The sequence below is a fragment of the Gymnoscopelus braueri genome (assembly GCF_963280865.1).
Source record: "Gymnoscopelus braueri genome assembly, chromosome: 9".
Lineage (NCBI taxonomy): Eukaryota > Metazoa > Chordata > Actinopteri > Myctophiformes > Myctophidae > Gymnoscopelus > Gymnoscopelus braueri.
In genome coordinates, this window is record NC_137610.1 from 37963615 (window position 1) to 37991210 (window position 27596).

Genomic DNA, 27596 nt, shown 5'->3' on the forward strand with positions numbered 1-27596 from the left:
CTACCACTGGTGCAATGCTATCACATATTTTCTAACTCTAGAGATGTATACCTGGCCAAAAATCACCATGAGCATTATTCCCCTCAGAAACTGGCTCACGGACTAATGCAGCAGTAATACTGGGGCAAAATACAGACAGTGAAGGGAGAGGGCATGCAGTCTGTGGGCTTTTATTAGAGGTCCAGTGTTCAGTCTCTTATTTTAGATGGACAAATAAGTGGAGCAGACTGTTGACATTTCACACCGTGTGGCCAGACAAAAACAGCAACCCATTCTGATGGAAAAATTGTCTTTTTTTTATCTTCCTTGCTGTCTTGTAGTGTCGGAAATCGTCTATTTTGCGTTGTAGACTATAATCGGTGTATTAGCTGATGAGACTAAATTCACAAATGGTAGTGGCTAATCTCTCAAGAACAGATTCTGCTCTCCGCTTGAATCTGTCGGGGGGGGTTCGTCATAAAGTGTACGCACTGGCCTACAAGTGGGCGTGCCTTCAGATCAGGAAGCAGGCCGCGCTTTACCCAATCAAATGTAGTGGGCGGGATTTACTGTCTGTGCTCTCGCTTCCCACTGAAAACAAACCGAAACTCATTTAACAATAGCGTCCTCGGAGCAGACAAAACCACGGAAAGATATTCACATGTTAACTTGCTCTTTCATCATAGAAACAAGTGGACTTATAACCAAAACGATCCATGTTATCTGGGAGAAGTGGTGTTAGTGTTCCGTGTAGAAATATTGTCAGTGGAAATGAACACATAAGCGCACCACCGGAAGTGGAGCGCTGAGGTCAGACCAAAAACCCCGGTTTCCTTGTGCACGGGTGCTCCGTTCAGCTCCCCCCAGAGCCAAGTGAAAGAGTAAAAAACAGCAGAGAGCGCTGTTTTTCCTTTTTATTTGGCTTTGGGTTCCCAGATTGGGTAGTGGCTGATAAGTATGTATGGCCAGCCCCTTTTAACATATGTTGCCTCACTATATTATCTAATGTTAACATTAGATAACTATCTGTTCCAAAGATCGACTTCTATATTGATGGCTATGTAAAGGAATGTAAATGTAAAGCTTTTCCCTATGCAAAGCAGCCTACAATGTAGGCCAAAATGTCTATATAATTTTTTTGTGCAAGGACACAAGTAGATTGATGATGAAATATCAATAAGCTTGATATCAGCCCAGACAGTCCATATCAGTGTTTTCTAGGATTGGGACGGTATCAGTTTTTTCATATTGTCAAACAGTCGCCAAATATTACCAAGGTATATTGTGTTACTGGGGATTTGATTTGTCTTGGGCAGTTTTTCTTCCAATGACAGAAACACAACTGTTTACACACTATTCCATGTGTCTGGTCTATTAATTAAATGCACCAGGGAAACATCACTGCTCCACAGAAGACAACATCCAGTCGTCCACTGTATCTCAATTTGCATAGGATGGATAGATAGATCAACATTTCCCTAAAATATGTAGTTAATTTCCTATCTTTAAAGTTGTACAATGCAAATTCACAACTAACGATTTTTAGCAACCTCTGCTGGTCACTACCGTCACTGCATACAATTTCCGTAGTCCTCGATTACCCAGAATTCCATTCGTTTTCACCGGAAGCCGGAAGCGTTTCAAAAAGCGATCTTTTAATTGTTTTATACTATCTACGGATCGTTTCTCTTCCAGTGGAGCATTAGTTACCATGAGCTGTGCTTTCTTTTTCTGTTCTTTTTCGATCTTCTAATCCTACATTCTCTTAAAATCAGCGTGAGGTTCCTTTTTGTTATTAGCGCGATAGTTCCTGGCCAAACAGGAAACCGTTGCGGTAGTTCCTGGCCAAACAGGAAACCAGTGCATTTCCACCTCCGTTTTCCGGCCAGATGACGTCATTTCCCCGGGAAAGTCCCCCCAGTCCACGTTCAATATAAAATATATAAATAAAAGGCTTCCGGGGGTGAAATTCATGGAGTGGGTGTTGTGAAACTTTTGCCACTCACAAAAGATATACAATTTAACTTTAGTTTTGTTGAAAACGTTACCTAGTATGCCTTTAATAATTGGTACTAAAATTTGCAGTGACAGGTGATTCATTGCTATTCTGATTACTGACAGACACGACTTATCTATAATACAACGTAGCAGTCAACATTCCCATACTATATACAGCCATGGGCTGTTTAGGTCCTTCAGGGTCTCATCTCATCACTTTTTATTCTCCTTCAGATTTGCAAATGTTTCTTTAATCATTTTTAATCCACTGACTGCACCAGTTAGCTTACACTTTTCTCAGGGCTGGCCTGTTTGTTGCGAATGTGTTTATGCATGTGCATAATGTGTTTCTTATAGCTCATGACTGTATTAAAAAAACTAAATTGTTGATAGTGTTAGTGATGTTACTGTATTTGTAGTCTCGCATAGCCGCTCCACAGCTCCGCCTACTCTCTCCCAAGTGGAGTGGGCGGAGCTGTGAAAGGTCTGGCTATGCGAGACTACAGTATTTGCTTACTCTTAACCTGATCTGCTGCAGTGTCTCAGTAATTAATGACTATTTGCATGAAACTGCAGGCAATAAAGAACAGTCCATGTTGCCATGTGCTATTCTGATATGTTTGGATGGATTTTATTTCCATCCTGTTTGCCCAGGACAGGAAGCCTAAGGATATGTTTCTTTCCATGGTTCCGGTACAGTGACAGTGAAAATAAGTGCAGTTTTCTTCCATGACTGTTTAAATATTCTATATCAACATTAGTAGATTGTAATCCTATGTCTCTCTCTCTTTCTCTCTTCTCCAGCCCACCGGCTATATGGAGTCATCAATGTCCTACAGCACCATAGAGGACCTGCAGCTTCTCTCGTGGGACCATGCTCCTAAATACTGCGTCCAGCTCAGCTTCCCTGGGGGCACTGTCCTTCTGCAGGTACTTTTACCACCTCAACCACCTGTAAACATCATGAGAACCAGCCACAATGTCCAGTGGTATATACTCTCCACTCCCTCCTCCGTACCCAACATATATCCAGTGGCAGTACTGCAAGATCTTCCGAACAGACCAGCTTGCAGTAGATTATAGTCTAATTTAATTATACTTAATCATACGCTGACCACATCGCTCAATTGATTTTAAAATGCATACAAAACATGACATTGCAGCAAATTCTTGGCTTGAAAATCTCTTATCTTCAGCAAGCAACGTGGTCATACAGCGAAGTGTATGCAATGACAAGCATGTAAAAAGTGAGGCCTGCAAAAAATATATATATATTCAAAGATTTGCGCACATTTTCAAGATTTTTCTAAAATAGAAGATATACAAGCTCGTAATGTGTGGCGTTACGAGCTTGTATATCTGCTATTTTTGAATAGCCAAAGAAATCTAAAATGACACAGATGCGTGTGTGGGTCTTAATGGGTTAACCTGTCCCATTCAAAGTGCACATTCCCGACCCATTTGCTGAATTTACCATTTGATACATAATATACGACCCTATATTGGGTGTTGGGGTCTGCAAAGTACGTCCACTTCCTCAGCTCCGTTTGCTTATGTATGCCTGCTGCTGTCTCTTGTCTGGAGTGCTTCCAGAGGCAGTCAGTGTTCGTTATGTGGAACAGTTCCACTGGTCCCTGGTTCCTATGTATAAGGATGCGGCATGCCTTTGAGAGACTTCGGTCTCGTCCAGTCATAAATCAGATGAAAATCTATTATGTCAGCTAGTTATGGGAAAGCATATCGTGCTGGTGCAAGAACAATAACATGACGTATTTGAATTGAGTACAGAAGACAATAAACACAAAGATGATTCTACGGTCTGTCATCCTCTGCAAGATTACCGATAAGACACATCTCAAGTTACTTTTCAAACCATTAGTAGAAATAGCCTTTACAAACTGACCCTGTACTGTATTTTTCTGTCCTACAGCACCAATATGCTTCCCCCCCTCTGTTGATCAATTAGTTTGATGTGAACAAACATTCCAACAGGTGGTAAAAGTGCAAACATACATACAGTACAGGTACTGTATTAGGAAGAATGGTGGCATTATTTTGTGACAAACAGTCGGATCATGGTTCTTTGTTTTAAGACAAACATGGAAAGTTGTTAACTAATCAAATCTCATAACTCCATTTGATCTATTGGAACAGGTTTTACTTTTTTTTCATCTCACGAAAATGAATGGTTTTGGACATAGAAGGTTACCACCTGACAGCGAAGATATGAAAGAGTGGCAAGAGGCAAAATAATTCGTCTCTTTCAAATGTGTGGTTGACTGATTGGCCTGAGTGTCAAGAACTAATGTTACTGTTTACCTCCCTGTGTGTTCTCGTTGTCTAAGGTCACATTTACCTAACCTGTGTGTGTGTGTATGTGTGTGTGTGTTCGTGTGTGTTTGTGCTTTACTACAGGCTGCCAATAGCTACCTAAGGGACCAGTGGTTTCACTCGCTGCAGTGGAAGGTAAGGTTACTGATTTGGCTTCAACTATTAATTGTTTTGCGCCCTCAGTCCTATTACAGAACTGGAAGCGTCCCAATGAGGCCCAGAGCCCCACAAACAAAACATTTAGGTGCACTGGGTACAACTTCCCAAGGAAAATGGTTTAAGTTATTTCGAGGTTTTCAAGCTCATAAAAGAGAACAGAAAACAGACGTTACTACCGGTAGTTGAGTCCTTTTTTAAAGTTCAACCTTTAATGCCATTCAGTGGACACTTTTATTCTAAATGTCTTTACAATACTACCATTACTTGAATTTTATACATTGCATGATGATGCGTTGTGAGCTTGCAGATCTGCCATTTGTGCTATGAATCGAGCTGTGCCTTGAAACATTTTTTACTTGCCCATTGGTGTGACTTGGGCACAAAAATGTGACTGGTCTGCCCACAGCTACTGTATACTACTATACTACTACTGTATATATAGGGTTATAAAGACATTAATTAATTGTATTATTATATTAGTTAAAAAAAAGAAAATAGTAGATATACAAGCTCACAACATGTCGCGAGGCGTTGTGAGCTTGTGGTTCGGCTATTATTGGTTTGGTATTTAAACGTGCAGAAAACAGTCAGAAGACAGACTTGGTTCTTATGATAGTTTTTTTTTGTAGTTTTTTTTATATGTTAGTTTTCCTTTTGAGTAGATTGTGTGTGCATATGTGACGTTACTGTATGTTGTATTCCTTGTAGAAAAAGATCTATAAGTACCGTAAGGTTCTGAACAACCCTAGTCGTTGGGATGTGGTTCTAAAAGAGATCAGATCCCTGGTGGACATGGCTCTGACATCGCCACTACAGGATGAGTCCATCCACCAAGCCCCACTGCACATCATCTCCACCCTGCTGGCTGAGGTATGGACCTGGGGCACACACACACACACCATTTTTCCAAAATAGCAGCTCTACTAGCTCGAAAATAGAACATTTGCCAAAACTAGCCGCGTTTTGAGCTTGTATATCTGCTAGGTTTAGTGAAGATATTTGGTGTAGATTGGGGGAAAAAGCCGTGCAAATACAACTCGGGTCCAGTTTATTAATTCTCTAGAGGCTTTAAGTGGTTAAGTGTTTAAACTGTTCCTCAAGAACCCCTGGGGGACCCGGTCCCCGGACCCCACATTTCAGAACAAGTGAATTAACTCATACTAAGCTGATTACCTTGATCACCTGTCACTTTGCTGGGCTCACTCTGCTCTTCTCATCTCCTCTACTAGAACACCAACCTCAGCACTCAGGACCACGAGAACATCATTGTGGTGAGTTAGAATTTCATAATAAATTCTCACATGTGAAGAATTTTCTTCTTAAGCCTGAAGTTGAGGGGAAAACAATCAAATTGATTTGCTACTCACATCGACTCAACATGATTTTCTTTGCTATATAAGAAGTACCGTGCTAAATGAACGTAGCCCTCTTTCCTCAGGGCTCTCTGATGAAGTGCAATGGAGATTATTGTTTTTTTTCTTGTTGTTACATTTCTCCATGAACACTTAATGAGCATTGTTGCCGTCATTATCTACATTATATGACAGAGAAGCACAGTTCAGTGTGTGAGTCAGTGATGTTTATTGAGCTCATCTTTTACTTGGTTTTGTATCTGACAAAATGGTCCAGCCTTTTGGTCCTATACTGCTGGCTAAGAGCCACAGCAAATATAAGACGAGATAAGGAAAATAGTTGTATTGATCTTTGTGTGTGTGTGTGTGTGTGTGTGTGTGTGTGTGTGTGTTTGTTAAGGCCATAGCCCCTCTCTTGGAAAACAACCACCCACCACCCGATCTGTGTGAATTCTTCTGCAAGGTGAGATTATGTTCTTTGGAATGAAAGTGTCAGATTTCAGATGTGGGACATTCTATGAACCAAACTGCTCAGTTGACAGCCCTAATGGACACAGTGATTTTTATAATCTTCAATAAGAAAAAAAAAACATTTTTACTTTTATCAAAGTTGCCATTTCCTGGTTTTACAAAGACAAGATGTCAGAAGACACATATCATTTGCCAGTGACTGTAGCATGCGCACTTAACATTTTCAGAGTGGACAACGTGACAACGATATGGTGTTGGTCTCAAGCCTTGTTGCCTAGTCTCGCGTGATTTAGACACCTCTTGTGAGAGCTTGAAGTACTGTATCCATAACAGTCATCTTATGTGGGAACAGACACCACACAGATCTTGTCCATAAAGGAAGCCAATGTGTAAATGAATATCCACTGCCTTTGCCGGATGTTTTCCTCAAGCAACTAGAGGTTTGGGCCGCTATGCTGCCCTCACATCTACGTCACACCACCGATCCGACCAATATGCCCATATATGGAGATCTCTGTATCTGTCAGTCCATGTCCTTTTAATGCCCATATATGTAGATCGCTGATGACATCACAGTATCTGCCCATATATGGGCATGCCCCCTTTCGTGCCCATGTATGGAGCTGACTGATTTGTTTGCGCCTAATGCCATGACGACACATTGAGGTTAGACAACACACTCCATATTTGGGTGTAGCTGCATTGGGAACTCCTTATATGGTTATGGCTGAGTCATAGTGACATGAGCGTGACGACGTGGTTCGCCAGCCCCACAATTTTTTTAAAGATAAGATGTGGAAGGATTCCATGTGGGAAAGGGGCTATACATACACACAAGATAAGAAATAGAAGTCTGCACACTGTGACTTTGCAAAAGCTCCCAATCAAGGCTTTATAAAGGCTTATTGGGAGGTTTTGCAAAGTCCCAGTGTGCAGACTTCTATTCCTTATCTTGCCTTAATCCACTGTTGGTCCTGCACCTGCTGTCCAGCGGATGTGCCAGTTTTATTCTTTCTAATCTATACACACAGCCTTATTACCATTGGTTCCACAATTGCTTCGCGCCTCAACATTTTGTTAGTATTCAAATAAGCTGGACTGTACACTCCTTAAAAATGTCCTCACAGTGAAATAGTATAATGTGTACGGGAAGTTCATTTAAGGTACTAGATTTTTTTCATTCTCTAGAAATGAGTAATGCATCACATCAAAATTTTACATTTTTGTCACTGTGACCTGCAGCACTGTCGGGAGCGGCCAAGGTCAATGGTTGTGATTGAAGTGTTCACTCCTGTGGTCCAGAGAATCCTTAAACATAACATGGTGAGATTTCCACAGCCTACCCCTGTCTCTTTTTATTCATTATGTTAGCATTACAAAATTGTTCTTACCATTTTACACCCTGGAACATCTGAATATACGTTCTTCCATCTATTGAATTGAACATAATTATGTATACAGGGCTTGTCCTGTATTGTTAAAAAATACATTTTAAAAAGTCTTCTCTCCACTTTCTTCTGTATTTCTCTCTTCGACCTTACTTTCTAATGCTCTTTTTCTGATATTTTCCCGCATTCCGTCCTTGTCTTTGTCCTTGTTTTGTCTTTGTCAGGACTTTGGGAAGTGTCCCCGACTGCGTCTCTTCACTCAGGAGTACATCCTGGCCCTCAATGAGCTCAATGCCGGGATGGAGGTTGTCAAGAAGTTCATTCACAGGTGAGAATCACAACGCTGTACCACAGTAAAGGCAAAGGCAATATTTTAACATGGATTGCCTGAAAGAGGTGCGCCAATAGGCTTCATTTAACATCTCACTGGAATGTGAATCCTGTGTGTGAGACGACAAAAATAATTTCAAGAAGTGTAGTTGTGCATTTTATAGCTGACTTGTACCTGTGTGCTTTGCAGTATGCATGGGCCAACAGGACAGTGCCCGCACCCACGTGTTCTGCCTAACCTGGTGGCAGTGTGTCTTGCAGCCATTTACTCCTGCTATGAGGAATTCATCAACAGGTCTGTAATCTGTGTGCGCGAGCGCACACACACACACACACGCACACGCACACGCACACGCACACGCACACACACACACACGCACACACACACCTTTTCCCCAGAACACGTTGTTCTGTAGCATTTGAGAGACTGATCCAGTGCATAAGCTCTTGCACTCTTTGTCCACCATCTCATCTCATCTCATCTGATCCTGATGAAAAGGTATCACCTGGTCCTTTGTCCATCTGTCCACATTTGTCTGGACATCTTGTTCAGCTAGTTGGGTACAGTGTGAGCAGCTAGGCTTCATAACACCTGTACACCAGCCTCTGTATGTGAGCTGGTTGTTCATAAGGCCTGATTGCGCACCGAAAATAGCCAATCTACAGTACAAGCTCACACACAAGTATAAGTATAAGTATAAATCGGGTGTTAAGGTTTGATAGATTAGCTGTGTAGAAGAACAATCACTATGATTTCACTTAAATTACGATGTGCAGGTCTCCAATTTCCCCATTAATTTCCTTACAAAAGACAAAACATGAAATAAAACCTGAACAAAAGGCCTTTTCTTCATGTTCTTTACACTAGATTAAACTTTGATGCTATATTATCTTCTATTGTCCTATTTACCTTTTCACCTGCCCTCCCGGCCATCTGTTCATACAGTATGTGCACGGCACGGTTTCACCTTAAAGAGTTTTAAGAGCACAGGTTTATCCAGTGACTCTTTTAGCTGAAGGGCTAGCGACTGTATAAAACTGAGAACTGGATAAAATCTCAGCAGAGCTTTTCAACTTTTGACCAAGCTTTCTTGCTACCTGTTCAGTGACTTTTCACTATCAAACCCTATCAGTATAAACTAATCTGTAATGGATTCTTTTCACATTTTAACTTGTAAACGCAGCTGAAGTTACCAAACTAAATTGTGTGTGTGTGTGTTTACTTTTATTTAGGTATTTCTGTGAGTTAGAAACACCTTAACTTAACTAATAGATCTGTCCATGCTAACACACATTAACGCCTAAATTAAATGCATAATTGATATTATTACCGTCAGCTGTGTTTATCTTTCAAAATTACTGCTGTGAAAAGGGTCTATTGAGTTGTTGGCAGATGATGCGCATATAATGATCTTGTTGATGATAGGTTGACTATCAAGATAAAATTCATTTAGTCTTATACTACTGTAGTCTCTCGAGACCGGCTGTATTTTGGAATGTCCCACCTCCCCCTACCTCATTTCACCTTTGCAGTTCCGTAAATAACTCCTTCTGTAAACCAAATTAGTTGAAGCCTATCTGGCTATCTGGCTATCTGGCTCTAGCTTTTCAACTTTTGACCAAGCTTTCTTGCTACCTGTTCAGTGACTTTTCACTATCAAACCCTATCAGTATAAACTAATCTGTAATGGATTCTTTTCACATTTTAACTTGTAAACGCAGCTGAAGTTACCAAACTAAATTGTGTGTGTGTGTGTTTACTTTTATTTAGGTATTTCTGTGAGTTAGAAACACCTTAACTTAACTAATAGATCTGTCCATGCTAACACACATTAACGCCTAAATTAAATGCATAATTGATATTATTACCGTCAGCTGTGTTTATCTTTCAAAATTACTGCTGTGAAAAGGGTCTATTGAGTTGTTGGCAGATGATGCGCATATAATGATCTTGTTGATGATAGGTTGACTATCAAGATAAAATTCATTTAGTCTTATACTACTGTAGTCTCTCGAGACCGGCTGTATTTTGGAATGTCCCACCTCCCCCTACCTCATTTCACCTTTGCAGTTCCGTAAATAACTCCTTCTGTAAACCAAATTAGTTGAAGCCTATCTGGCTATCTGGCTATCTGGCTATCTGGCTCTAGCTTTTCAACTTTTGACCAAGCTTTCTTGCTACCTGTTCAGTGACTTTTCACTATCAAACCCTATCAGTATAAACTAATCTGTAATGGATTCTTTTCACATTTTAACTTGTAAACGCAGCTGAAGTTACCAAACTAAATTGTGTGTGTGTGTGTTTACTTTTATTTAGGTATTTCTGTGAGTTAGAAACACCTTAACTTAACTAATAGATCTGTCCATGCTAACACACATTAACGCCTAAATTAAATGCATAATTGATATTATTACCTTCAGCTGTGTTTATCTTTCAAAATTACTGCTGTGAAAAGGGTCTATTGAGTTGTTGACAGATGATGCGCATATAATGATCTTGTTGATGATAGGTTGACTATCGAGATAAAATTCATTTAGTCTTATACTACTGTAGTCTCTCGAGACCGGCTGTATTTTGGAATGTCCCACCTCCCCCTACCTCATTTCACCTTTGCAGTTCCGTAAATAACTCCTTCTGTAAACCAAATTAGTTGAAGCCTATCTGGCTTGCACATTCAAAAATATATTTTAAAGATAAAAATATATTTTTGTGAACAGAAATGACAAACAGATGACAGCTTCCTATGTAGAATGTTTTACAGACTCTCTGTATAGCATTTGAAGATGGTGGAAGAGTTCACACCGGGAGCGTTTATTTTGTGCGATTAATTCATATTTATTCACACAGAACGCGAATATAACGCAGCAATAAAGCGGTGCATTTATTTTTGTAAACAAATAAAATCATCCACCTGTATGAAGGAGGTATCACCAAATGCGTCTGTTTGATGTGAAATAATTGCGTCACATTTTCGATTGCGTCACATTTTCGTTTTGTTTATTTGCGTCTCTCCTGTGTGACTTGCGAAACAATGCTTCAACAGAAATGTTGTAAAACAACAATTGGGCAGCTAAATTATAAACAGTAGAAGGTACTGAGATGATTCTACAGTTGTAGAGAGTGAATCATGGTTAGTGTTTTTTTCAACAAATGCTTTCATACTAAATAGACTTATACATTTAGTATTATTGTGATAAAAGCATGTGTGATGAATCGTCTCTAAATATCACTATATTTCATAAGGGTGACCATGTTCTTTCAGGCTGTTGCTTGCTTGTCTATTCTTGCTTGTCCTGTCAGATACTCATCTATCTTCAGAACAATAGAATGCTTTACAATTTTAGTTATTTGTTGATTATGCAATGACAGATGATGTCATTTTTAGTGTCAGACTTAAGATTAATTGTGGAGTATATCATTGTCACCTCTTTCTACTTGGTGAACATTAAAAACAAATCTAAAATAGAAGATCTACAGTACAAGCTCAAATGACCATCTGTCCTATAATGAAGTAAATAGCTATGGCGGAAGAGGTTAAAGGTGCAGAATTCTGCAGATCCCTTTTCACCTGTTATTGGATTGCAGTTTGCAGTTAGTTTTAAGACAGGAAAGATGTGATGTACAAGAAGTAATTATGAGTAGATAAATAGCATTACAGAAGAGACAGAACAGGCCTCAGGCAAGAGCATGCAACATGGATTCACTGGTCATGTTTCATGGTGTTCCGGGGCAATTCATTTATAAATGTTTTTCAAAACTTTGATGTACAAGGCACAACAGCCACACATACAGATACATGCTACAGATAAAAAAGGAAACGGCATTATTCTTTGTCTAGAATTGCTCCTAGAATAGTTTTTAAATAGATTTGAATGTTTTTAAATAGAATAATAGAAGTTTATAACCAGCGCTGGATTTGGTTATCTTTCAAAGACCTAAAAAAGTAATGAATTAAAAGGAAATGTTAAGGAAGCTTTCTGATATTTAGTAAGGCATTGCTCTATCATGATCAAATGATCAAACACCATTAATCACCATTTTACCATTGAATTCAAGGTGTGCTATGAAAATAAACCTGTGTTTTCTAATCATTAACCTGGTCCCTGCTAGGCAGGTCTAGTGTTTGATCATAGCTTTTACAGTTCCACACCATCTCTTCTTCAGTCACCCCCCCCCCCTTTAAGTTAGCTAATTTTTCCGTGTCCTTTGTGCATTTTGGAACAATTGGCAAGATACCCATCTCTGCTGTCCTCATCAACTACCAAGGTCAACTCCCTTGTCTTATGTTCCATTTCTTTGTTACTAGTTGGGTCACTGTGTTCTTACCTTCATCACAACGCCGGTATGTGGGATGAACTGGAACTGTGGTGAAACTATTTTACCGTCTATTGATGTTACTGTTTTATGTTGACCTTGGGGGATTACACCATTCCTCTCTCATAAAATTCTCTCTCTTTGTCTCTGTCTTTTCAGCCGGGACAACTCCCCCAGCCTGAAGGAGATCAGGAATGGTTGCCAGAACGACCGCAAGCCGCCCATGCCCCTCCGCCACCCGCCTCCAACCACCCTGCTCCCCCTCAACGGCAACCCGAATCCTCCTCAACCACCTCCCCCGACTTCCTCCAACCCCACCCCAACCATCCCCATCTCCTCTCCTCCACCCTCCCTCCCCCTCTGCCCTCCCCCCTCCATCGTGAACTCCAGCGAGATCCTGGTGGAGCTGGAGCGCAACAACAACACGGCCAACGCGCGACGGAAGGCCGGCCCTGTTGGGGGCGACAGTGAGCCCAATCTGATTGACTGCTTGCTGGTCAGCCCTGCGCTCAACGCTCTCTCCATCCAACTGCCGGCACAGGCCGACCGTGTGTTGGGCTGCTTTGCCCTCATCCTCAAAATGCTGTGAGTGTAGAGCTGAGAATCAGTTCGTCATCAGTGTAATCGATGACTACGTGCGTACATGCATGAGTGTGTGTATCGTTTGTCTTTCTTTGGTTTTCTTATGTTCTATTTGTGTCACGCCCCATTGTGTTACATCCTGTAATGTCACACCCTGTCATGTTTTGTGACATTGCTTTGTTTTGTTGTGTTTTATTTTACATTTTGTGACGTTGCACTAAACTACTTTACGCTATGTTACGCTACTACTCACAGCACTTCACAATGAGATTAGTTATATTACATACATTGTGACTACACATAATCAATTTGTCAACCGACATGGCTGATGGACATCGTTTGATAACTTTTGGGCCGTTGCAATATCCAGACAATGTTATTAAGTGAAATAATAAGAGAGAGAGACTTTAATTGAAAGTGTTTCAACAATGTAGAAACAGCAATGTATCTGTTGAAATGATGGGGCTGGTCGTATTAGCGACGTAAAAAGAAAACAATGCTAGGACAGGCATTAGCTAACCGACGTCATAATGCTTGCTGGCAGTTGTTACATAGATGGTTATGCCAGGACACAGCGTTAACAGGTTAAACAGGAGCAGAAGAGTCAATACGATGAGACCTGCTGACGATGATATGGGTTGGTGTATATGGCACAGTGTGAAAGTGAAGTTGTGTGTGTGTGTGTGTGTGTGTGTGTGTGTGTGTGTGTGTGTGTGTGTGTGTGTGTGTGTGTGTGTGTGTGTGTGTGTGTCTGTGTGTCTGTGTGACTGTGTGACTGTGTGTGTGTGTGTGTGAATGGGGCCGACCTAAAAAGCGATAGTGTGTGTCTTTGCGTTTGTAGCATTTGCAACAAAACCAGTGTTACTTAACAGCGTAATGGGATCTTCCACTGGTCCCATTACATTAATGCCTTAGGTCTGCGTCATTGCTGCTCACATTTCACCTGAGGGACCTGCACCTCTCTTCTCCCTGGCCTTGTTTTATACACTCTATTCTTTACATGAACTCTCTCCCTCTATATTTCCCTTCCCTCTCTTTTAATGTGTGTCGATGTCTTTCTGTATTGTTTTCTATCAGGTCTGACTATGATGACTGGAGACCGGCCCTGGCCAGCCTACTGCAACCTATCCCCTTTCCCAAAGAGTGAGTCCACACACATCTATCAACACACATTGACACATCATACGCAGACACACACACACACACACACACACACACACACACACACACACACACACACACACACACACACACACACACACAAGCACAAGCACACCCACACTAGAGTAGCGGCCCCTGCAAAGTAGGTTAATTTGCACTACTCAACACTTAAGGTCTATGCTGACACATAGACACTTCATTGCTAACATCCATGTGAGCTTATATTTTTTTTTTTGGTGAGCGACACCTGTGTGCAATCAAGTATAACTCCGGCTTTATCACTACTGTAGGGTATATTATGTCTCTTACGGTGTGTACCTGTGTATCATGTGGACTAGACCACTGCTGTGCGTCTGTTGTAACTGTATCTAGCAGGGTCCCGTAGGGCCCGTGTGTTGACGTAGGTGTACCACCTCACCTTCCCTCCCTGGAGGGCGACGGCTCTCTCTGGGGGGGCAGATGTAATTGGCTTGCCAGCCTCCAGCCACATTCATAATTGTCAAGCTAAGCCAGAGCCTCAGTAATGGCCACCTGTGGAGATCTTGTTGTTCCTCCAACACAGGGACTCACCTGTTAAACACCTGCACCACTGCTGTCTTGCTGATGGGTTAAGTCGTCATTAAGAAAGGCAACAATATTCCCTATGGTCACCAGTGTGGCATAGGATGTTATTGGTGACATTAACACACGCAACCATGCACGCATGAAAACACATTCAAAATGGTATAATGAGCTGTGCAAGCTCTGTGCAACTTGGCTGTATAGTTACTGTGTGTCTTCCTGGCTAAGGAAGTAGTTTTGTATAAGGTTATTCTTAATTGTATCTGCCTCATTTAGAATCAATTAACAAAAGGGTGTATTATTTGTCGCTTACTCATAAAGCAGCTAAATGGTTTGTCGGACATGTAGGACTGTGCTAACACAACAAACAATATAACAATAAGATAATAATAGTAGTAGTAGTAGTAGTAATAATTAATAAAACAAAATAAAAGTAATATTACTGGATGAGATAGAAATAAAGTTAAACTAGGCTACAGGTAGAACAGCAGTATGGTAAGAGACAGATACATAATATTTTGCAGCAGTGTTAAAGGTACAAAAAAGTAGAAGACACTCACACACATATATACTGTACATCAAAAATACGTGTCTATTCCACTTGTCTATATACGGTACATGTGCAAGTAACATTTCGTTTTTTACCTTGTTAAAGTTGTATGGCTTAATGGTGAAAAAATAATTTCCTCTACAGTGCAGTAACTACATTTTTGGTCAAAATAGTTTTTATTTGGGTGAAAGCTCTAATCAGCCGTCATGGTTTGGGAAGATAAACAAACATTTACCTCATAAATGCATTAGTGCAATACCATTTGGCTGGCCAGTTGAAACGCGTATAAGACATTTTTATTATTTTGACCCTTTGCATAGTTACTGCACTCAGGCTTTGTTGGGATTCATAAAGAATCTGTCCACTGTATCTATCTAAAGTTGGCCCTTCAGGCTTTTACACCTGGTGTTGGTATGGAAATTCACACGCACATAACCATAACAAAATAAATAAAAACATACACTCTGCTCAATTGTCTGAATATGCTGATAAATATTGTTCCTTAGCCATATGAACCCTAGCATCCCTCCTCTGCGGATGTCGTAATAGGCAAACATTCGAAAACATCAGATCTACTCGCTCACAACGTCCCTCATTGCGACGCGTCGTGAGCTTGTAGATGGACATTTTTAGCTTTTTGACATGCTGTACACAGGGTTTAAATGGTGAGTTACACTATAAGTAAAAAATCCACGCATTTGAACACATGTACTAAAGTCAGATAGAAGTCGAAAACTAAATAAAAACTAAGCTATGATGACAAAAACTATGACAACATATGCTGACAATTTCGTCAACAGATAAAAACTAGACTAGATGTTAGGGAGGGACTAGTGGAGAAGAGATCCAGTAGAACTAAGACAAGTCATTTAATGCTTGGAATGCGTGCAGGTGTCACGCTGTGATGGGTTGCGAGCTTGTAGATCTGCTATTTTCGGCTATTTTCGGCAAACTAAAACATTTCAGATGACTAAATGTGACAGAAACTGAATGGAATTTTATTCAAAAGACTATGACTAAAACTAAATACATATTTGCTGTCAAAATTAACACTGCATGCCATGGTAGTGTCTTGTTGGTTACCTTCTGCCTCATGTATAAAATGTGTATGAAACCCTTTATTAACCTGTCATTGCTTTGCTTTCTGTAGGGCTCTTGCACATGGGAAATTCACAAAGTAAGTTTCATGTATTGTGTATGCTGCCTGTTTCTTATTTTTGACCCTACTCAAACACCATAGCCATTTTGTTCTTAGCTCATACTTCCCCTCCCGTGAGAAAATGGCTGTTGTGTGAATATGGTCAATTGTACTTAAATATGTATTTAGATTCAGCCTGATATTTCTGTCTTAACCCATTAAGACCTGAGGCCAATTCTACAAATGCCTTCTAAACCAGTGGTTCTCAAACTTTGTCATGCCAAGGAGACCCCCAAAATCATATGTATTATATATGGATATACAGTATATATAAATATATATACATATAGCTAAAATCTAAAATGACACGGATGTTTTCCTGGTTTTAATGGGTTAATGTACAATCTGTGGTAGATTCAGCCTGATATTTCTGTCTTCATGTTTGTCTTTCTAAATAGGGAATTGAAGTATGTTATTCAGAGGTTTGCTGAGGACCCAAGGCAGGAGGTGAGTGTCAGTGATCATGTGTATGTTTATCACTGTGTAAACACAGTTTGTATCAGTTCCTGTGCTTGACGCTGTGTGTGTGTGTGTGTGTGTGTGTGTGTGTGTGTGTGTGTGTGTGTGTGTGTGTGTGTGTGTGTGTGTGTGTGTGTGTGTGTGTGTGTGTGTTGCAGGTCCATTCTTGCTTACTCAGTGTGCGTTCGGGGAAAGACGGCTGGTTCCAGCTCTACAGTCCCGGGGGAGTCGCCTGTGATGATGATGGAGAACTGTTTGCCAGCATGGTGGGTGTACACGCACACGCACACACACGCACACATGCACACGCATATTTAAGCAATAACTCACAATAATATATCATGATTTGGAGTAAGTTGCTGCTATTATAAAATGGTTTATGAATTATTTTTTCCCTAATTCATGGAATTTCTTTGACGTTTTAATTTTATTTATGATTTTTTTTTAACAATTGCATTTGTTTTTAATTTTTGAACAATTGCGTTTTTTTTGTTTGGTTTATTTAAACAAAATGTAGGAAACGAAAAGTAAAGGGATGTTTACTCGTGTTGTGAACAGTTTTTGGGAACCACTGCTTTAGAATGTTATTGTTCACATTAACACATACATACATATAACCTTCTCTTCTCGTTCAGGTCCATATCCTGATGGGCTCCTGCTATAAGACCAAGAAGTTTCTCTTGTCTTTGGCTGAGAACAAGCTGGGCCCTTGTATGTTACTGGCCTTGCGTGGAAACCAGACTATGGTGGAGGTACGCACTTGTGTATGTGTGTGTGTGTGTGTGTGTGTGGGGGGGGGGGGTTATTATGTGATTATTATGGCCTAAAATGTATATCACAATATTTTGATTTTACTCTCCATTTACATAAATAATATAGAAAACTGACTCGGACCAAATAGATTTTTATATTAACCTTTAACATTTATTTTAAGAACTCTTAATTTGAACTATATATGCTGTATGAAAACAGTATTTCTTTTTATGAAGACAGTCATGTTCTTTATTTTTCCCAATTTCAATGTTCTCATGCTCATTTTGTGTGTGTGAAAGAGAGAGAGAGAGAGAGATTTTAATGGAGTAATTTATGAAAGTGTTATTACCGATGACACGGTACAGTCTGTGCCTTAAAAAATGTAATCTTTGTCAGCAGCTAAAAGGCCAGTGTTTTGTGGCGAGGGACTCTATGTTCCCGAGTTTGACACATGTATGGTAACGATACTCAATTATGTGCTCGAACATTGAGGTGATTGAAAAGGTTTGTGAAGTTGCACCCGCTGTCCTTTCACGCACGACAGTGATTTCATCAGTGTTTGTGTGGCTGAAACTGAAGCATTTCCAAACGACAGAAGTTACATGACCTTTTCTGGAACTAATTCAACTGCACTCACATCACCCTATAGACTGCACGTCTAGGATTTTCTCCATGCCTCGAACCAAAAAACAAGGAAGCCCATACAAAGGTGTGGGGTTGCTCTTAAAGGCACAGTAGACAGAGCAGTGCAATGGAGTGGGGGAGAGATTTTTCAAATCATCCCATCTACAAAATATTGAGTGAATTGACGTTGTGCACAATATATCGCCCAGCACTATTGTGCACATTGATTATCATGGTACATATTAATATACAGTACATGTATGTTCTCTCTGTGTGTGCAGATCCTCTGCTTGATGCTGGAGTATAACATCATAGAGAACAAGGACACGCAGCTCCAGATCATCTCAACCCTGGAGAGCACCCAGGTTGGCTTGCGCATGTATGAGCAGCTCTGTGACCGACAGAGAGAGCTGAAAGAGCTGGTGAGTTACTGCTGCTCTACGCTGCTGCACACACAAACACATCTCACGCAGTCACACAAACGCACATGTAGGATCACCATGCGTGTATAAGATTAGAGTATACAAAGACACATGCCTCTAAAATAATTCTAAAATATAACCATGTAGTTATAAGAAAGCACACATATATACTGTACGTATACATACAGTGCAGTGTGTAGACTTACAGTTCAGAATGTGTGTGTTTGTGTGTCCACACACACACACACACACACACACACACACACACACACACACACACACACACACACACATGTGCGTGCTAGCAGCCAAATACTCAAGTTCACACAAATTAAACAATGACACACTTAGAAACCTCCCTCTATCTCTGCGTGTTTATGTGTATGGGACACAGTGTGTATGTGTGCTGTCTGTATGCACACATAATCGTTTACATACAGCAGCTCTGAAAACATAAACGTCCTTTTTGCTCGTTCAACCCTGCATTCAAGAAATGTTGGTATTGAATTGCATATAATGTTGTTACATTTTAGTTTTGTCAGGCTTACCAAACTGCACCACTGATCATATTCATATTCTTTGTCTGGTAAAAGTTTTATATGGGTTACATTATGGCATTTTGGCTAAAAGAAAGGGAGTTTTATGCGTGTGCTTATTTGTCAGCTGTTTTATCTTCAACTGATTGTTTCAAGAGGGGCCTAGTCTTGAAATGTTACCATAGTCTGTTCAAATCCAGAGCTGCACACAGACGCCAGCTACAGTCTGAAATGATACTGCATGACCTTCTTTGAGCGTAGGAGGGAGCCATCTTTTTTCATCTCTCCTCTCACGTACTGTGTTTCTCTCTCTCTCTCTCTCTCCCCCGTTGCTCACTCAGCAAAGAAAAGGAGGCCCCACCCGCCTGACTCTGCCCTCAAAGTCCACAGTGAGTTTTTATGCTTGTTGCTTAGCAAATTAGTCATATGAGATTGAATGATAATTCCACTGTACAAAAACAAAACCTCCATTCTGGCTGAAAAGAAACTGGAATTGTTTTGTGATTTGTATTTTATTTTTATGAATAAGCTTAGTATCTGCCATTAGCCAATATATCAGTAATGTAAATATTACCGTTCTATTGTCATAAGATCATACACAGAATCAGACACAATGCTTCCCAAAGCGTTCTGTGTGCTGAGAGCTCATGCTGGGAAATCGCCGCCAGCCTAGGTGAAACTCCTTGAAACGCATTGTTTTACGTAGGCTGGAGGAGATTTTCCGGCACTGCAAGCTCAAACACATTGGGAAGTGTTGTCTAATTTTCACACAATAGCACAATGGGATTTACGTTAGATGTCGGCAAAGTTCCCCTTAATCAGCCTCACTAATATTATTTTCCATCCATGTCCCTCCCATCATCCATCTGTCCTTCCTCTGACTTCTGCCTCTCTACTTTCTATTCTGCCTCTGCTTTCTCTACCTCCTCATCCTCTCCCTCTCTTTCCCTCCTTCTACCCTGCCCTCTCTGTCCTCCTCTGCCCCTATGTCTCACCCACTACCTTCTCTTTCCCTCCCCTCCCATTCTGAACTCCCCATCTCCTTGCTCTCTCAGGATGCGGATCTGGCCCGTTTGTTGAGTTCTGGTTCCTTTGGGAACTTGGAGAACCTCAGCCTGGCCTTCACCAACGTCACCAGTGCCTGTGCTGAGCAGCTCATTAAGCTGCCCTCACTCAAACAGCTCAACCTATGGTCCACACAGGTATAGACACATTATAATACACACTAAAATATACATGAATGGATGATGTGCACCGGTGGTGGGTGAGATGGTTATGTGGACCATAATGGTTGCAACACGCCTCTCGTTTGATTCCAGCGCCAGAGTCATGTGTTGCACATCTTAACCCCTCCCTACCCATAGCATCCTGTCTCTCTACAGTATGCTCTACTATGTAGGGGCAGCTGTGGCTCATTAGGGTGATTCCTTGCATTGGTTACCTCTGCTGTTTGTGAATCTGTGTGAATGTAACGCATTACATACCACTACGCTATAGTAATGTAGACCATTTACCATTGTCTTTGTCACTCTCTCAGTCTCATGGGCATATCTGGGGCAGATATGCTCATATATGGACTGGACATGTCCAACGTCAATGCAAATCGGCTTTGTTAAGCAACGGTTATGCCCATATATGGACATGCGTGATGTCACATTACACAAATCTGCGTTGTTGGGCAAAGGATGACGTGAGAGCAAATTGCCATTGTTTGGCAACGGTTTCTGTTGTGTGTGACAACATAACGACGCCCTCCGCCTCAGAGAGAGGGGGAGGGAGGTTGTGTGTGACGTCAGGCCAGAGACAGTGAGAGGGGGAGGGAGTGGGGAGAGAGGGAAGTATAGAGCCTATTTCACCCATGCAATAACTTGGCTAGTGCTGGGTACTGGAACCTGAACACACAGCGCAATAACACGGTCAACGGGCAACACGGTCAAGCTGATAATGTGGCGCTTTGTACCGTGTTTTCTGCTTCTGTTCGTGCGTGCGCGTGTGATATAGTACGGTATATATACTACACGTACACACGTAAACACAACACACACACACACACTAAGCTCTAAGCACTAACTGTACACACACAGACTCACAAACACAGATGAGTAGTAATGAGTGCCTAATCTTTCTGTTTCCCAATGTTTCTGTCCATGTGTTTGTTTAACTCTCTTCTTATCTATCTATCTTTGTCAGTTTGGGGATGCAGGGTTGCGGTTGTTGTCCGAGCACCTGGCCTGCCTTCAGGTGTTGAATCTGTGTGAGACACCCGTAACTGATGCTGGTCTGCTGGCCCTCAGCTGTAAGCACACACACACACACACACACACACACACACACACACACACACACACACACACACACACACACACACACACACACACACACACACACACACACACACACACACACACACACACACACACACACAGACACACACACACACACACACACACACACACACACACACACACACACACACACACACACACACACACTTTTCAAACATCTGCCCCGTTCCCCCACACTCATTCGCTCTGTCTCTCACACACCAGGATCTGGCTAAATATTATTTCGCTAACTGTCTCTCTAGTCTTACCTTTAACTTTAGACCAAGTGTTGTCTTTAATCTTAACTCGAGACCCTCATCATCATATGGGGCTGGTCAAAATGGCATCACCACTTCAGCTTTTTGTTTCTAAAACGATTTAATTTAACTCCAGAGTTAGAATATTACTCACTCAGACCTTTTGTCCTCCTTAGTGATCTTCCATTCAGAGAACCCTGATTGCTTACTAACTGAAACCCTTGAACACCGTTGTCTGTTAATTTCAGCCATGAAGAGTCTTTGCAGTCTGAACATGAACAGCACCAAACTGACAGCTGACACATACGAGGACCTCAAGGTAATTGAAGAAACAAAATGTTAATGTACAGTATAAAACTTTATTATATTGACGTGAATCACCAGAGCGTGAACAATTTTATATTTTGGGGCATTTGTCTTGATAGTCGGGTATCTGAAGATGTTGAAATGCACATTTCTGCACTTAGTTAAATCCTAAGTGATAACACTCATAAGGATAAGAAAGTGTCACCATAATTGCTGGCAGACTGAGTAGGTGAGGCCGTCTGGGAAGGTCGACGGTTTGTCCCTGAGCATAACAGCTGCACTCATGCAAATATTTCCAGTGCAGTGGAATACATTTTGTAGTAGAATTTAGTATGCAGTGGAATTCAGCATTTTGGATTAGAAGTACAAGTTAACTTAGTGAAGTTTTCTGCAGGTTGATTTTCATACCGTACTGAAATGAATGGAATCCAATGGCTTCCTTGAAAATAAACAAGCACTTAAAATACAATAAACTGCCACTAGCTTTCGGTTTGTACCTGAAAAGTAGTAGCTTCTACTAGTAGTATAAGTAGATTATACTAACTTGTGTGGTCGTGGCTAAACCAACTACAGTATGCTTTGAAAACTGGTCTCTAGAAATATAAAATATAAGTAAGTAAACCCATCAGTAATTGTGTAATTCCGTGTTCTCTACCGTAGGCCAAACTGCCCAATCTGAAAGATGTTGATGTTCGCTACACTGAGGCCTGGTGATCAATCACACTCACTCACTTTTATAACCATGTACACACACAAACACATACATACATACATACACACACACACACACGCACACACGCGCACACACACACACACACACACACACACACACACACACACACACACACACACACACACACACACACACACACACACACACACACACATGCTGTCATCATCCACATCAGACCAGGAACATGATGACACCATTGAGGATCACCTTATATCATTCATCTCAGACATTATTCCGCCAGAAGAGAAGCCTTCATCCTCACAACATCGTCACAGAAGCGACTACATCACTGGGACGGAACTCTCTAGTCGCCATAGCAACGCTAGAGTGAAAATCACTTTTTTTAAATGGAGAAGACATGGAGGATAGCCTCACTTTCACCTTGTTCCTGTCATTGACATTATAAGGAACTTGTTTTTTCTTTTGTGGCATCATCAGAGGACATGCAAGGACCCGCTATCTTGTGATTACAAGGGGCCCTGTGCCTTTACCACCCTATATCCCTCAAGCCTATTTTCGTATGTGGTTGCTCAGTTTTTCATATACAGTCTGAAGACTGATTTATACTTAGGTGTGTGCCGGTGTCACGTGCGTGAAAATACCAGATCTACAACCTCATAACGTGTGGCGCTGCAATGCGTTGTGATCTTGTAGATCGACTGTTGGTTACGCAACTAAGTATAACTCAGGCTTAATTCTCCTTTTTCTGCCATTGTCTCTTTTCTGTGTTTGTGTCACATGTACACTGAAGACCCCCCCCTCTCTCTCTGTCTGTCTCTGAAACCTGTTTAGAATTCATACCATTGTGTGTGATAATGGCAGGATAAAGCAGGTCACATTCCAGTAGTTTTTGATATTGTCTCTGATCCGATCCAAATGTAGCTCTCTAAAAGACGTGTTCAACTGTCATTATTTTTGGTTGTTGGTCTTTTTGGTTATTTTCAGGTTCAGATTCTGGCCTTTTCAAGTCGTTCATTGGGAATGAGGTGCTACAATACCTCAGTCAATAGAGAGGTGGGGGACTGTGCCTATTCCTCGTATATGATGTTCATGCGCGAAAAAAAACAAACAAAACAAAAACAATTTTTATCAACTTGAATGAACATATTTTTCCAGACATCTGTGCTTTCATATATTGTGTGTTTATATATAAAACATATATATAAATATATTCCCCAGTATGACATTTCAAAAGAAGCAGACATTTCTGGAGCTCTGCTCTGTTGACAAAAACAAACAGTTCATTAGTAATAATGTTCTTCCTATTTAATTTTTCAATGTACATAATGATAAACTCCCTTAATATTTAATAGGACGGTTGCATAGCAGTAGCTTGGTAGTCTGGGACTGCCATATTTATGAGTTCTTCAGAATATTCATACTCTACATTTTGTCATACAGTAATGAAGACACTTTATGTTCTGTGGATGATAGCCCATTGTCTTTTGGGGGGGGGGGGGGCACAAGTGAGCCAAATGAGATGGGGCCCATGCATGGATCCTTCTACTGTGGCATGGTGATGGATCTGTAAAATGTATTCTGCTTATTAAGTGGACCTATAAACAAGACACATCACCATCAAAATGTTTATATCGCCTCCATTATATAGTTGGTTCTGGAAATGATGGGATCGAGAAAGGACCTTTGCCATACGTGTTTATTTCAGTTTGCTTTGTGCCCTTGTTTTTCATAGTTAACAAAGCTATTCAGTCAGTGAACCAATACTGAAGAATAGTATGTTGTGTGTGGAACGGAAAAAGAAGCTTTGACTCAAACGTGGACTGTGAAGCACCGGGGTCAGGAGATACTGGTGTTTGCTGCCACGTCTCCTGTCCTACTAAGGCAAGAATGAGGGGTTGCAGTGCTTCTAGCAAGGCTTACATACTTGCATACTATAAATCCTTGTAATCGCCTTTTCTGTTTACATGGGAAACTGTGGATGCGTTAGTTGTCTTTTAACTTCTTTTTTTTAAATCTATCAGTCCACCTGTTTTGAATCGTTTTGCTGTATTTATTTAGCCCATGATACACGGCATACATTTTCAGGCTGTATTGATGAACAATATTGTCCTTGGCAGTGATTAGGAATTGGCCGCTGGGATAAAATCGATGTAGATATTATAACACGCTATAAGGGACAGTGGTAAAACAGCTTTTAGTCATAATTTTTATAAATTGCCCATCTACACTACCTCAAAATGTTGCCTGTTTATCATGGCAACATTTCAAGTTAATGTGGTAACTGCCCTGACAACCTACAAGTCTGACAGTATCTCTTTTCTATTTTTCTAGAGGTGGTTTGGGTTAATCTGTCTTGTAAAGTGTCCCTTTTTGGTATTGCACATGCACATGTTCCTGTGTGTGTACACACACACACACACACACACACACACACACACACACACACACACACACACACACACACACACACACACACACACACACACGCGCACACACAACACTCTTCAGTTAGCCTTTGTGTCTGGGTCCATCCACTTTTTTTTTTTTCCAGAATGCTCTGGAATTCTGTTGAGGCTGAGGCAGAACCTGGAACAGGAGAAAGATTTTGGTCTCCGTCCACTTTGAGTTTGAATTGATGCTTATGTGTCATATTCTTTGGGTGCCATGACAGTTCTCTGGCTGGCACAGAACACTTCATTGTGTATGTTCATCCTTGGTCTGGGCCTTGCGCTCTCTTTCATGTCCTTGTATAATGTATATACAAATGTATATAATTTTCTCCTACCTTATCTTCACTGCCCAATTTTGCCACCCTCTTCCTCATTTTCTTCTTTTGCCACTTGTTCACCTTCTCTCCTTCTTTCTTATATTTCGCTTGGCCGCCCTTCATGGCCAGGCTTGTGTTGCCTTCATCTTAAGGATGTGTGTGTGTGTGTGTGGGCATTTTTATTTTCTTCATTTTGGGGGTTTTGTTTTTGTTTTCACACAAAGTGCACTGTAATCTAAAATTGTCATTTATTATGTTGGTTAATATCTTTTAATTATTATAATTATTATACTTTCAATGTTTGAATTGATCGTTTAATCAAACATTGTCTCCTGTGTTCTTGTTGTCTAGTTGATATTTCATTTGCATGTACATGTAGCTGCATCAGCTTGTTTTTATTTTATAATTTTACTCATTTGTTTTACAAACGGTTTGAAATATGAAAAGGGTCTGATCACTAGCTCTCTGTGGTTACCCATAGCAACCACTGCACCCCACCCCATGGACTGATTACCCTGATGATCTAATGTAAGCAACAATGCATTAACAGGAAGATGAAGTACATGCAGTCCTGCAGGAGTGTTATCATCTTTATGGACTTAATTTACCAGCAAAACCACGAGGGAGTGGGGGGGGGGGGATGACATTACTGTGTTGACAAATGCTGTGTGTATGAAATGACTGACTCCATCTCATCCGTTACGCACGCAGCCGAGATTTGACTGAAGTACAGTTCCACTACGTATATAGTGGTATATTAGCACCTTCATAATTATTTTAGTTGGTTATATTCTGTGATGAATAAAACCCCATTTGATGGAATCATGTTTTCCATTAGGTTATTATGGGATCTGCTCACTGGCCTTGATGGATACTGTCAGTCCAGACAGGCATGGGGACAGACTGATTTGGTGTCGTCAAATGTGGCTATCAAGTTTATTTAAATTTAATTTTATACTTTCACCAGACTGGTCACCGGAGAAGGTAGCCCTGGTCTAGGATCTAGCTACATGAGACAATTGAATGGTTCTGGTCAATTAATTCCATTGAACTCATCAGAAGTCAAGTGGAGAGTGTTGGCTATGACTGTTGCCTGCCAAAATCTCCTTTGATCTACCCAAGTGTAAGTTTGGACATTGACTTGGGGTTGGGGTAGAGAGGTGCATTGGGATGAGATGGGGAGGTTTTTGTTTTGTTTTGTTTTATTACTGTAGAGGACACGTGATTGTTATATAAAAGACTCGTTCAATTTGTTATCTTTCCTTATCCTGTGGAGCTCACTGTGCTTTGCTTTTGGTTCATGTCATGTCCAAACCCCCCCCATCCCCCTTGCCTCGTTCCTCCCTCTATCCTGCCTCATTCATACTCTCTCTGTTTGATAATCCAAACATGTTCTCGGAGATGTGTTTTTTTCTTCTCTCTCTCTTCTGAATTTGTAAAGAATTTCTACCATTTGAATTTTGTGCTAGAGTCTTAATGGTTGTGAAGGAGGGGTGGGGGTGGGGGGGCATCAACTGTGGCACCACCTGCTGGTGCAGACATGGACATGACAGACAGAAAAAATATATATTTCCCATGATTCCTTGTAGTAAGACTTTTTGGCAGCTAAGAAAAAGGCCGCCCGTCATCTCTCTCTCTCTCTCTCTCTTCTCTCTCTCTCTCTCTCTCTCTCTCTCTCTCCTCTGCATTTATCTGCTTCTCCTGCTGGGTTATTATTGCTGCTGCTGCTGCTCTGTGGCTGTTGTAATAAATTAAAAAAAAATACAAAAGATCATCAACAGGAAAAATAACAATGATGTGAAATAATTTCAATCAAAAATAAAACTGTCTGTGAATATGTTTAAAACGATGGACATGAATGAGTATTTGTGTTTCCTCTCTATGTTAATATTATACAGTAACTGTCATGTCTGATCAAGGATTTAAGTCATTATTGAAAGCATACTAAATGCCATTGCATTCTCAGGAGTAATTCTACAAGTGAAAGAAAATGTATAGGGTAGAGTGGCTGTGGGAGAGTTAGACAGGTATAAGGGCACTGTCCCTCTGAGTATCTTAAATACCAATCCCATTGATATT

General features: G+C 40.8%; 1 protein-coding gene and 1 long non-coding RNA gene across 2 annotated transcripts in view; one reads left to right on the forward strand and one right to left on the reverse strand.

The window, feature by feature from the left end:
• Positions 1 to 22943, forward strand: part of cmip (c-Maf inducing protein) — a 41770-nt gene extending 18827 nt beyond the window's left edge. The window contains exons 2-21 of the mRNA XM_080437621.1: positions 2782 to 2907; positions 4393 to 4443; positions 5176 to 5337; positions 5697 to 5738; positions 6220 to 6282; positions 7533 to 7613; positions 7903 to 8006; positions 8199 to 8303; positions 12483 to 12908; positions 13983 to 14048; positions 16328 to 16354; positions 16774 to 16822; positions 16993 to 17100; positions 17470 to 17586; positions 18493 to 18633; positions 19511 to 19558; positions 20225 to 20371; positions 21360 to 21465; positions 21999 to 22069; positions 22717 to 22943. Coding sequence (XP_080293747.1) covers positions 2782 to 2907; positions 4393 to 4443; positions 5176 to 5337; positions 5697 to 5738; positions 6220 to 6282; positions 7533 to 7613; positions 7903 to 8006; positions 8199 to 8303; positions 12483 to 12908; positions 13983 to 14048; positions 16328 to 16354; positions 16774 to 16822; positions 16993 to 17100; positions 17470 to 17586; positions 18493 to 18633; positions 19511 to 19558; positions 20225 to 20371; positions 21360 to 21465; positions 21999 to 22069; positions 22717 to 22770 — 2094 coding nt within the window. The 3' untranslated portion in view covers positions 22771 to 22943. The remainder of the gene's footprint in view (positions 1 to 2781; positions 2908 to 4392; positions 4444 to 5175; positions 5338 to 5696; positions 5739 to 6219; positions 6283 to 7532; positions 7614 to 7902; positions 8007 to 8198; positions 8304 to 12482; positions 12909 to 13982; positions 14049 to 16327; positions 16355 to 16773; positions 16823 to 16992; positions 17101 to 17469; positions 17587 to 18492; positions 18634 to 19510; positions 19559 to 20224; positions 20372 to 21359; positions 21466 to 21998; positions 22070 to 22716) is intronic.
• A 257-nt stretch (positions 22944 to 23200) lies between these two features.
• Positions 23201 to 27311, reverse strand: LOC308091879. The gene is made up of 2 exons (XR_013933752.1): positions 25175 to 27311; positions 23201 to 25144 (listed from the first exon to the last, which is right to left on the reverse strand). It is a non-coding gene; the product is annotated as an uncharacterized lncRNA (long non-coding RNA).
• Between the last annotated feature and the right edge of the window lie 285 nt (positions 27312 to 27596).